Here is a 12,500-nt window from a genome sequence, read left to right on the forward strand (position 1 = left end):
TAGCCAAGTGGATTCCCCCCTTTTCTGGGCTCTACATGGAGCTTGAACTGGTTCCCTTTTTAACAATGAACGTTTAGAATACGTCATCTATTTTAGTCCTCATTGGCTATCATCTATAGACAAATTGAACATTGTAAACTGATTTTTTCCTGATAGATGGCTCTTTTCCAAACAAGAGCATATCAGGTAAAACAGAAATACTTCATTTAATTGTATATCAATGCAGGATGAAATTTGAAAGAGCTGCTATGAGTATTACATTTCTTTATTAATTAAGTACTTTATTTTCAAATTATACAAGAAATGAAATGTAGATAAAAAATGTCTTTAGATTTCATTTACTTATTAATTCTGTATGCTTTTTTCCATGAAGATAACAAAGTTATTAACTAAAACTGTAATTTTTTTTTTTTTTATGGTAAACAATAAAAGGAAGCCTTTCAAGTACCAGTACCATCTTTAGCAATGATTGGTGGCAGCAGTTTATATAGTCCTGATTGTAATCCCTGTTGTGAATGCTATAGATGGGAAACAGCATTCATCATTCAAGGGAGAAAATGTCTTGTATACAACTATTCATATTCCACAAGAATAATTTCTGCTTGCTTTATCTAATAAATTTTCCTTTTTTATTTATTTCAGTTTCCAGTTACAGTTAAGGAATTTACATCTATAGACTCTGTAGATGTGAGTCCAACGGAACCATATTACATTGCTGTGACAACAGGCCCAAAGGTGAGTATGTTTAAAAATGCTCCATAGACATTCTTGTTTTGTTTTTGTTTTTCTTTGTTTCCCTTTATCTTTATCCTTTGTCCTTTTATTTTTTTTTTACTTTCTTCTGTTTCTTCTTTACATACAATTTGACCTTTTATTGTCTTTTCATAGTTATATGTTTTTTTCTTGTTAAAGCTTATTTTTAATAAGCTTTATTCCTATTAGATTTGACTGAGGTGGGAAAATGCCTATTGTTGTTATATCATATTATTAGTAGCTCCTTTAGATGTGAATGCCAGAAGTAAGGAAGGTGAAAAAGAGTTTCAAGAACAATTCATTAAAGCACAGTAGAGCGTCATCCTTTTTCATTTTAAAAGATTGTTATTATTTTTATTATTATTTTACTATTTGATATTACCTTTTTAAAATAAATTGACAAACTCAGAACTTTGATTTGTTTCATTTTTGAATATTACTTTTTTTTCTTTTTAGTTTATTCATAAATACAAAATCTTATTTTTGGATTTCCTAATTTTTAAAGATATTTCATTCACCAACAGAAACATTTTAATGTATATGTGTCTATATGTTTTTTTTTAACAGAATCTTACATGTAGTTTATGTGCAATTTTAGATCTTGCTTCAATTTAGCGGCTAAAGGCTTGGTTCTCCCCAAAAACAGGTAGATGTTTACCACCAGCAGACAACACAAGTTTGGCGCACTCTCTCAAGATTCCAGCGCAATGCATATGGTGCCAGGTTTCGGCAGGATGGACAACTTCTGGTGGTGGGGACGGATGAAGGGCAAGTCAAGCTCTTCAATCACAGACAAAAACAGCTTCTTCGAGTCTTTAAAGGCCACACCAGGTAGACGTTTTGTTATGCTAGTACCTTTTTATTGAATATTCTTATTATTGTTCCATTTTTATTTCTTTTTTTTCAGGAATTATGGTTGTAAAAAAAGATGTATTATGCTTTTTTCTCTTTGTTTATTGTATTAATTTTTTTCTGTAATTATTTTACCATTTTTTAGATTAGGTATTTATCACAATCTTTTTATATATTAAGCCTAAAGGTCCAAGAATGTCAAGTTTTAATAATGTGATATACCTTTGGTTGTCTTGCTACAAATAAAAGAGCAAGTGATAATTTTCAATAATATATGATAGCATTTGGGGATATATTTTTCTCAACGTTAGCATCTATAAATGGATATTTTTGTTTGGGGAATGGAATTGATAGAGAAAAAAGATGTAAGATCATAGAGCAAACCTCAAAAGATGTAATTTGTCATAGAATACCCCCCAGAATACAACCTGAAACATTGATTGATCACTATGACAGTCATAATTTTTTAGGTATTTTGAAACTGTTTTTATGCTACTCATTATTATATGAATAATATTGATAAAAAAATAATCTTTTAAGATTCACAAGAAACTACAATACCAATCTATTTTTACCTTTCAGTGCGACCCACCGTGTTGGCTTTGTGGAAGGGACGTCACAGGTCGTCTCCTTCTCTGACGACAAAACAGCGGCCATATGGGACATGGGGGATGAGAGCCAAGTCTGCACACTAAAAGGACACACAGTAAGATTGTTGTTTTGCATTTGATGAGCTTTTGGTTTGTTTTTTTAGACTTAGGATGCTATTTTAGAGTTCATTGTGGGAAATGTTCACAGATTAAATGGGAATGACAGAAGATGAATGAATGAATCTTGCTATACAGGATTTATATTTGATGTATAAGTATGTATCTCACATCTCTTGTTCTCATTCATGCCTTTATGGACATTGGTGTTTTAATCTTTCATATATACCATATACCATTCATATACTACTTTTAATTTTTAAGTAAAAATCCTCACATTGAGATCAGTTTTTTTTTTTATTTATTTTTTTTTTTTATTATTTTTTTTTAATCAAGGTTTTGATATTAATAACAAGAATAACATCACATCATTTTACCTCTGTATGTAATCATTTAACATTTGTACTCTGATTTTGAACAGGATTTCATCCGAGCAGGAATCACAAGTCCGGCATCTGAAAACATTATCTTAAGTGGATCTTATGATCACACAGTGAGGTTATGGGACACACGCACAGGTTCTAGTGTCCTCACAGTCGACCATGGAGCTCCTGTGGAGAGTATTTTGTGCTATCCTTCTGGTGGAGTCTTCATCTCGGCAGGTAATTCTCATGAGAGAGATCTAGTAATATTTGGAGGACATATCTTTTTATTGTAATTTGATTTTGCTTAGTGGATGCCACATGTTACCTGTTTCGTGCTACCCTTTGGGAAGGGGGAGTCTTCATCCTTGCTTCCACCACTCGTGTGATTTCCCACTGAGCACAGAACAAAAAGACATTGCACTACAGAGTTCAGTCGGTGGTAATTTATGATGACTTTCATCAGTAGTCTATTTATATTTACTACAATTATTTGTAATAATCATATTTACTTATTTTTACAAGTGACATAAACACTTTTGGAAAAACATATTAACCCGTTGCCGATGGGCCTGGTGAGAACTGGCAACCCTCTACGCCGGGCCTAAGTAATATCGCCTTGGGGACGTCACTCTGGTGTGTCGCCCTGTCATCAGGGGGTTAATAATTGAAATTGGAATAATTGAAAATAATTTCAAATTTCAAATAATTGAAATATGGAAATTAGAATGTATTGAATGAAAGAAGATGAATGCATTATTCTGTGTGATAATGTTCATATTGAATTCCTTCGCCTTGAGCCATTTCCATTTTTATTTTGCTAAAACTTATTCTTTGTTACCATTTAGTAATTGTCATTAACAAATCAATTTCATCTGATACGTAGCTTTGACAGAAATCACCTATGAAGTGAGCCTAGCTGCAGATCCAAATGTAAATTCTGGAAAAATGTGGGAGGCTTTGAAGATGTCAGGGTTGGTGGATTGGCTGATGGTGCTTATGTGTGTAAAGTGGAATCTACTAATATTTCACCAGATCACCTTGATTTCTCAGACAAACTTTGTTTTATGGAAGATGAGAGAGATGTTGTGAAGCAAGATTAGAGTAGAGATGATTGAGAGAGAGAATGATGGAAAATCCAGCAGCTTAAATGACTTTTGCCATCTTTTGCCCATTGGTATCCGTCATTAATGGGAGAAATATGAATAGAGCCCAGAAATATATTCTTTTTAACCCATTTTGCGCTGGTTGATGTCCTATCGTGTGTTCGGAAAATATCCCCGGACCCGTGTGATGTCCTGAGACATCATGCATTTTCTCACCAAGTTCCGGTCAGGGCAGTTGTAATGTGCTGAAACGTCAGCAATAGAATGCAAGATTATTCTTAAATATAATCATTTTTTTTTATATAATTTCAAAGACTCTGTTACTTTAGTTTAGGTGTTTGAGAGTCAAAAAATGTGATATAACGTAAAAAAAAAAATGACATCACAGAAAACTATTTGATATTGATAACATCATGGTAATATCTGCTTCTTGATCGGTTGAATGAAAAGATCTGAGTTGAAAAACTATTGCAAAATCAAATGTGATTTTCCAAGAAATAAAATAAAATTAAAAATGACTAATGTAATACTACTTCTAATTTGTTGATTACCTGTGTTATCACATCATGACACGTTACGAGGTACATGTACATACTCATATGAACATGTTTGGTAAAAAAAAAGAAAAAGTATAAAACGTTTTTTGATGCCCACTAAGAGATTGCTTCTACTTTCCATTGGTATTTTCACATAGAAGTAAGGAATATAGGCAAAGTTCAATAAAATAACACTATAAAAGCATTGCTGCAACATGTTTTTCATCTAGAATAACTCCTCTGAACATGGCAATATTTTTACGTGCCCTTACATTGTTGATGCAATCATGAAAACCATAAGAATAGGTTGGGTGAAAAATGCTCTGAGAGGTTTGGCGAGGCCCCGCACAATAGGGAAACACCCCTGAACAAAGCGTTGCAGGCTTGTTATCTTCCCGGCATAAGTGGGAGTAGGTGAAAATACGACCCGTTGTGAATGGGTTGATATAACTTTGATAACCTTCATATTTTTCACTCATGAGACTTAGAAAATACAGGAGATATATTAACCCATTAGCAGCGGATGGCATGATTTGCTGCCAAGGCAGAGTTGGCGTAGACGCGGATGGCACCATGCCAGACAGTATAAACCCGCCATCCTACTGCATACATATTTTATTAAAACTATGACCAATGGGTTAAGTTACATTTATGTTGTTTGTAAATTACAATTCATTTATTTTGTTTTGCTACGTCTTTTATTTACAGGTGGCAGTGAAGTCAAGGTATGGGATGCCATCAGTGGGCGGTTGCTGTCTAAACTGTCACAGCACCACAAAACAGTGACATGCCTCACCTTTGCCAGCGACCATAAGAGACTCATGTCAGGGTCCCTGGACCGCCACATCAAGATCTACGATGTCAACACTTACTCAGTTGTTCACACCCTAGACTTTCCTGCCCCGATTCTCAGCATGGCAGTGGCAGTAAGTTGATTGGATCATTTTATGGGTTCATGTCTATTAGGAATTTTTGTTTGTTTGTTGATTTTTAGGCACTTCTTACTTGGTGGTTGTATTTTGATTTGATTTATGATTACCTCAAGTCAACAGTTTCATCATCATCATTTTTTTTTTTTCCTGACAGCCAGAGGACTCCATGCTGGCTGTGGGTATGATCTCTGGTGGCTCGGGCCTCGTGTCTTTCCAGCACCGAAGGGAACAGGAGGAAGTCGTGAGGGAGAGCAACAAGGCCAAAAAGAAAGCTGCAGATATTCGGAATATGATTACAGAGGACTACAGGGTTGTGCCGGATGAACAGGTGAGATGAGAATTACTTGAAAAGTACATGATTTTAGTAGCATATTTTGAATAAACAAAAATTTTATGATTAACAGATAGTAAAAATGTTATGAAAAAATGCTGTGGTTAATTAGTAGTTGATGGATAGAATTAGCACAATATTGGAGCTGCTTTAATCTTTACATGTATTTGTTTGAAACATTCAGAAAACACAAATTAGCAAATGTTCTTGTGTGTGAATTTTCTGAACACGCACCAAAACAAATGGCGATGGATCTCTGTGTTCCAATTTTTATCATTACAAAATTACTTTAAAATAAGAAAGCTTGTTTGTAAGACAAATGTAATGCAAAATTAAATTCTGTAGAATTTTTCAAAGTTATAAGTAATTTTGTGTATAGCTGCAGCTAGTCAAAATGTAAAAGACAAATTAAAAAGTCCAGTTCACTTACACAAAAATTTCAACTCTAGTGTAATCCAAACTGTTTGAACAGATTATTAAACATGAAGAGAAGGAACAGCTCTCCAAATATGACGTCCTGTTGAGAAAGTTCAAGTTCAGCCGAGCCCTGGATTCTGTCTTGACGTCTTATGTGACAAACAAGACTCCAAATGTCACAATTGGAGTTCTGCGAGAGTTGATAAGGTAGACCTTAGCTGTCTTTCATTTGAGGAGCATTTCTTGTTTTGTTTTTTTTAAGAGATAGGCTTCTGTTTTTGGTAAATATTGTTGAATTTGCAGTTTAGTTTTGTTATTAGATATTAGATACTGAGGAGCCCAGTATTAGTGACAGGTTGGAAACTACCATAATCGTAGGTTAGCCAGGAAACATGTGCCATTGTTTTGTATTTCATGTTCATTCAACTTTGAGTCTATTACAAAAGTCAATGAACTCATGGCTTTTTTTTTTTTGTGTGTAATTTTCATGCACCCCAAAGTAATTTCATTCAGGATTATAGTTGAGTTTGCCTTCTCCTTAATGCTGTTGTAAAATATCAATAATTTTCCCATTTAGTGCTGTGATTGTTTCAGGTATTCTAAAAATCAAAATGGGATCAGAAGAGTGTACTGTATTTATTTTTTTACATTTAAAGATTGCCTTTAGATTAGAAATTTCTGCCTTAGCAAGGTTTTATTTTCTTTTTTGTATTAGATTCTGTAAGAGTTGCTGAAGTCAAGGCCCATATGCAAGGCAATATTGTTATTTAATACTAGTGTTCTATGTTATTTATCTATTGGTATTTGATTACTCTGCATTAATTATCTTTTGAATGTATTTCATATACATTATTTCCTATTTTACATCCATATTGGTGTAATCAGGGTCTGTGTTGCTTTTTGCAAAGTTTGTTGTCCATTTTACATTCCTTATTATTCCATCAACATACTAGCAAATTATATATGAAAGGTTACTGTCTTCCGTAGAATCCCAGCAGCATTGCGATTATTATCTTGCTCGGATGAAATGATATAGGCTGATTTAACCTCCTGTGGTGTCTGCAGGCTGCCCTGTTCATTGGTCTTGATAAAAAAGAATTAGTCATGCACATTTACCAAAAGATAATGTCAACTTGAAAAGAATATGCTGATACAAAGGGATACTTATGTCTGTGTTAGTATTGTTACCTACAATATAAGTTTAAAGGAACAGGCTTTATGAAACATCAATACTCAATAAAAATACATAACACTATTATCAATTTATAATTGTATTTCTCATGTCTAGATTATTTATAGAATGAAATATTAGAATATTATTTGGTACATGATGAGTCATCTTTATGAGGTCCATGAGATTAAATGTAATTTTATGTGCAGTATCCAATTTCACAATACTTTTGCCAGATCAATATTAGGCTCATCATATTCTTAAACCTCTTTGATTTTCTGAACATCTTATAATATTATGCATCTTTTCTTATAATGCCAAACAATTATTACTTTTTTATTTTTATTTATTTTTTTCCATGTACTACACCTTTTTTCTTCTCTCTTGTCTTTACTTTTAGGTTAATGTTAATCTTGTGTGATATAACTTTAAAACTGTATCTTCTCTTGCCACAGACGAGAGGGACTCAAGACAGCAATAGCCGGGAGAGATGTGAAACAGCTGACTCCGCTCCTGAACTTTGTTATCAGATATGTCCGCAATCCTTTGTACAAGCAGCTGCTGATTGACACTTCTAATGTGATCATAGGTAGGAAAAATGGCCAGAGGATTTTCCTTTGTTTTTTTATGAAGGTGCCTAAGGATGATAATTATATTGATATAATAATAATAATAATAATTATTATTATTATTATTATTATTATTATTGTTATTATTATAATTATGATCATTATAATTATAATTATAATTATGATTATGATTATGATTATAGTTGTAATGATGATAATAATAATAATAATAATAATAATAATAATAATTATTATTATTATTATTATTATTGATATTATTATGTTATTATTTATTTGTTATTATGTTGTTATTGTGTTGTTTTATTCTTAGTTTTATTGTCATTTTCATTGTCATTGCTACAGTTTTATTGTTATTATTATTTTTAATATTATTATTATTATTATTGTATTTATTGATATTTATAGTTTTGTTATTATTATTATTACTGTCATTTTTATTATGATTATGATATTGTTTAAATATTTTGGGTATTAATGTTTCTTAACCCATTCGCGCTGGGGCGATTCCGGCTTTGAATGGTCACAATGCCGGGGTTTTCGAACGCATAGGCCTAATGCCTTGGGATTCTTGGGTGCACTAGGTGTGAGCCTGGGCTGTCTGCTCGCTCACGCAAAAACCACAAAACGTATCAGCATGTCATCCGGCACAAATGGGTTAAGAATCATTGTGTAATACCTACCAAAGTATTTATAATTCCTCCTTTTTTTATGAGAATTTTATAAGAAATGAAAAATATAGCACTTTCTTATTATCATTTTGGTGCCTTCTTATCACTGCAGATTTATACAGCGATAGTCTTCATGAAAATCCGGCTTTAGTGAGGCAGTTCAGGCGACTACAGGATGAGGTGAGAGTTTTGAGGTTTCTCTTCTGAGCACGAGTGGTAACTTTCATCATCGTTAGGTTGCCTTGAATACTCTTCTTAATGGTGTCTGGAATGCAGCATTTGCTCTGAATGCTCTTTCTGTGGGGTGGGTGAGCACTGAGGAATGAATTAATTGCCTTCTAAGTATTTTTGTTTTGGAAAAGACTTACTGCTTTTGGTATCTCCTAATGCTGTATTTTCTGTGTAATTGCTGTGCAGGTCAAGGGTCATGGTTTGAATGTATGTTCATATGAGTTTTTTTTTGTGGGGCAGATCACTCATTCTGTTTTAAAGACTTACTCAGATGCAAGGCTATATTAACCCATTGCGTACGGGTGTCATGACATACATGACGTAGGAGCTTTGGCCTGACGACGGGCGTCATGACGTGCATGACGTTCGGGGATTTTAGATCACTGTGCTATTTTATTATGCTGTGAAAAAGGAATGAGTGATGATGGCTACTGCAGTCATAATTACTATAATTACCATAACATCGTGCTAGCTTAGCGTCCAAAACCTAGATGGCACCACTTTTTCCCAGCACCAGCAGGAGAGAGAGCCTTGAATGGCACTCGTCCACAGTCTCTAGCAAGCACTGTCTCTATAGAGCGATGGCACGCACTAAGTTGATGAACCCTTGCTGTAAAGTACCGCCGATGAAGGATGTGCAGGCAGAACGATAAGAGAAAGGTGACTCAATCCATACGCAGTGTCTAAAATGTGCTCCTGTGCCAATATGGATGCCTTTCACTGTGGCACTCACAGTCACAAGCACAGGTTTCATTCCTCTTCCCTACCTCTACTTGTTATCTTTATTGTAGGTGGTTATATGTTTTGTATTTGTTCATGACAACACAAAAATACGAAAAAATAAAGTTTCCTTTTGTCCTCCCATAAAACAGCAATACTTCTATCACATTGAGTTTAAAGAAAATAATGAGCTAATATGGATAATATACTACAATTTTAGTCAACTGCAGCACTGATAGAGCCTGTCATATGGCACATATAAGTCTCTAAACTCAATAAAACACACAAAAAAATAAAACACAAAAACCGCTCTAGTTTTACAATGAATGACTGAAAGAGAGTGTGGTGATTCAAATTATATTGCTTCAAGCGGTCTCTCTCTAAAATAAAACCTATCCTGGAGGCTGGGCAAGCAAATTTATCTCCGTCTGCAATGGGTTAACCCATTTGCACTGGATGATGTGCTCTCATGTCATGGAAATATTTCGCTCTTGTCAGATAACATCTTATGATGTCATGATCTCTCCATCTAAAATCATGTGTTATATAGTTATATTATATATATATATATATATATATATATATATATATATATATATATATATATATATATATATATATATATATATATATATATATATATATATATATATATGAATCACAAAAAACACAGTAACGTGCACATAACAGAATTAATAACACTGCCACTAAAAGAAAGGAAAAACTTGCGACGTTTCGAATGTTGGAAAAATACCAGAAATGCATCTCAGGATCCTGTAGAATTGGGCGGGTGAAAAGCACTCTGAGAGACTGCGACAGGAGAGATCTCGCACGTGGAGGTTGTATGTGCTTGTTATCCTTATGGCACGAGCAACATTAGGCAAAAAAACACCCCCGTTGAGAGTGGGTTAATGTTAATGTTAATCTGAATTATATAATAACATAATACATCCAGATAGATTTTTATATCTGCTCACTCTGGAATAACTTGTCTTATGGCAAATTTGGCATTATTTGTGTGTAAGACTAAAATTTTGATAATCCCTTTATATTTTGAGCAGTGCTCAATCCTTTTTCATAGTAACCCAGTTAGGTTTCATGTATTCATGTACTGTACAGTAATCAGTGTCTTAATGCCTTTCTACATCCTTTACAAGTTTGTTGTTTTGTTTTGTTGTAATTTTGTGGGTCAGATCACTCATTCTGTTTTAAAGGTGTTCCCCACCTAATTTTCTAATTTATACATATTCTCCTCTTGTTTTTATTCTTATTTATTTATTTTATATTACTATCATTTTCAATGAGACACAGTGGCCCACTGTTTAGAGGGCTGCTCTGAACCTGTCTGGTGAAAAGAAAAAGCAATTTTGCTGCTTTTTTTACATGTATTTCTGCCAAATACAGTGTTTGCTTGTTTGCTACCATATAGGTGTATATGCTATGCTTATTGTGATGGAATATATTTCAACAGGGAAATATTAATATGTAGTACAGATTAAATTTTTTATTTAAAATAATATTTCACAAAGAGTGTCCTTTGTAATAATCTAAAAAAAGGATATGACCAGAGAATGAAAAATATATCAGTACTGGGGACCATGATGGATATCTTATCATAAAAGAAGGGATACATATCATTTATTAAACTAAAGTGTATCTTGATTCATTCCTTTTCAGATTGATGCTGAACTCCGCATCAGCAGAGAATACATTGGACTCATGGGTGCAATAGAGATGTTCCTTGTGGCATCCGAACCGGAGAGAGCACCGTCCACCATCAATCCGCAGCACTTGGCTTCGACATCAATGCATGAACACAAAAATAGCAACAAGCTCCTCCCATCATCAGCAGCGAAATCAGCTGCTGCTGTTGTTGTAGATGTTATCTAACTAATAAAATAGTCTATTTTGCTTGAATGTGTTTTAGATTCTCTCTTGTAAAATAACTTTGTCTAATAAGATTGTGGACGGGGGACAGATTCGCTTGCCCAGTCTCCAGGAGCGAGGCAGCTTGAAGCAGCATAATTTGAATCTTCCCACTCTCTTTCTGTCACTCATTATAAAACTAGAGCCATTTTTGTGTTTTACTTTTTGTGTGTTTTCTTGTTTTTAGAGACTTATATATGCCACATGACAGGCTTTATCAATGCTGCAGTATTGTAGTATATGATTCATATCAGCTCATAATTTTTTTTTATACTCATTGTGATAGAAGTATTGCTGTTTTATGGGAAGACAAAAAGCAACTATTTTTTTCATATTTTTGGGCTGTCATGAACGAATACGAAACACATGACCATCTACAATGAAGATAACATGAATAGGTAAGGAAGTGGAAGGAAACCTATACTTGTGACTATGAGTGCCACAATAAAAGGCATCCCTATTGGCACAGGAGCACATTTTAGACACTGGGTATGGTTTGAATCACCTTCCTCTTCTCGTTCTGCCTGCACTTCCTTCATTGGTGGTACTTCTCTAAAGATAGTGCTTGCTAGAGACCATGAATGGGTGCCATTCAAGGCTCTCTCTCCTGTTGGTGCTAGAAGAAAGTGGTGCCATATAGGTATTGGATGTTAGGTTTGCTTAATATTACGGTAATTATTGTGATTATAACTGAAATTGACATCACTCACTCTTTAATGATAGCACAATAAAATAGCATAGTGATCCAAAATCCCTGAACATTGTTTGTCATGACGCCTGTTGTCAGGCCAAAACTCCTGTGTCATGTATGACATGACAACTGTCTGCAATGGGTTAAGGACAAACTGTATTTAGCTTTTAGTAATGCTATGTAACTTGAGTTAGCAGGTAGCAAATCCTCTCGACAGTCATAAATGTAGATAATAATATTATCAAATGGTCACAATCTTTCAATGAAGTTAAAAATAACTAATGTGAGTAGTCCAGAACATGATTTATACTAAGTAAACTTTTATTTGAAAATAGATAGCTTACCTGGATGTTGTTTTGTCAAGATAAAAGCACTCATCATTCCAATGACATTGCAAAATATTTGTTCTTTACATTGTATGAAAAAGATTTTAATTTTCATATGGAAGGGAATTACTTTGCATGAAATAGGGTGTCCCAAGTATATTTTTTCTGTGGTATTTTTCAA

At 33.8% G+C, this 12,500-nt stretch overlaps 1 protein-coding gene across 2 annotated transcripts in view; it reads left to right on the forward strand.

Moving 5' to 3' along the window:
• LOC122243330 (U3 small nucleolar RNA-associated protein 15 homolog) overlaps positions 1-12,500 on the forward strand; it is a 13,724-nt gene that overhangs the window by 1,029 nt on the left and 195 nt on the right. The window contains exons 2-11 of one of the 2 annotated variants that reach the window (XM_043000859.2): positions 643-735; positions 1,400-1,584; positions 2,188-2,311; positions 2,734-2,914; positions 5,025-5,242; positions 5,403-5,576; positions 6,052-6,203; positions 7,623-7,756; positions 8,538-8,605; positions 11,054-11,289. In XM_043000859.2, coding sequence (XP_042856793.1) covers positions 643-735; positions 1,400-1,584; positions 2,188-2,311; positions 2,734-2,914; positions 5,025-5,242; positions 5,403-5,576; positions 6,052-6,203; positions 7,623-7,756; positions 8,538-8,605; positions 11,054-11,266 — 1,542 coding nt within the window. In that variant the 3' untranslated portion in view covers positions 11,267-11,289. Of the gene's footprint in view, positions 1-642; positions 736-1,399; positions 1,585-2,187; positions 2,312-2,733; positions 2,915-5,024; positions 5,243-5,402; positions 5,577-6,051; positions 6,204-7,622; positions 7,757-8,537; positions 8,606-11,053; positions 11,290-12,500 lie in introns of those variants that run through there. The other variant, XM_086548072.1, reaches the window with a different exon arrangement.

Source organism: Penaeus japonicus, unplaced genomic scaffold (genome assembly GCF_977035675.1).
Source record: "Penaeus japonicus unplaced genomic scaffold, GWHDUDI00000001_assembly GWHDUDI00000020, whole genome shotgun sequence".
NCBI classification, from domain to species: Eukaryota; Metazoa; Arthropoda; class Malacostraca; order Decapoda; family Penaeidae; genus Penaeus; species Penaeus japonicus.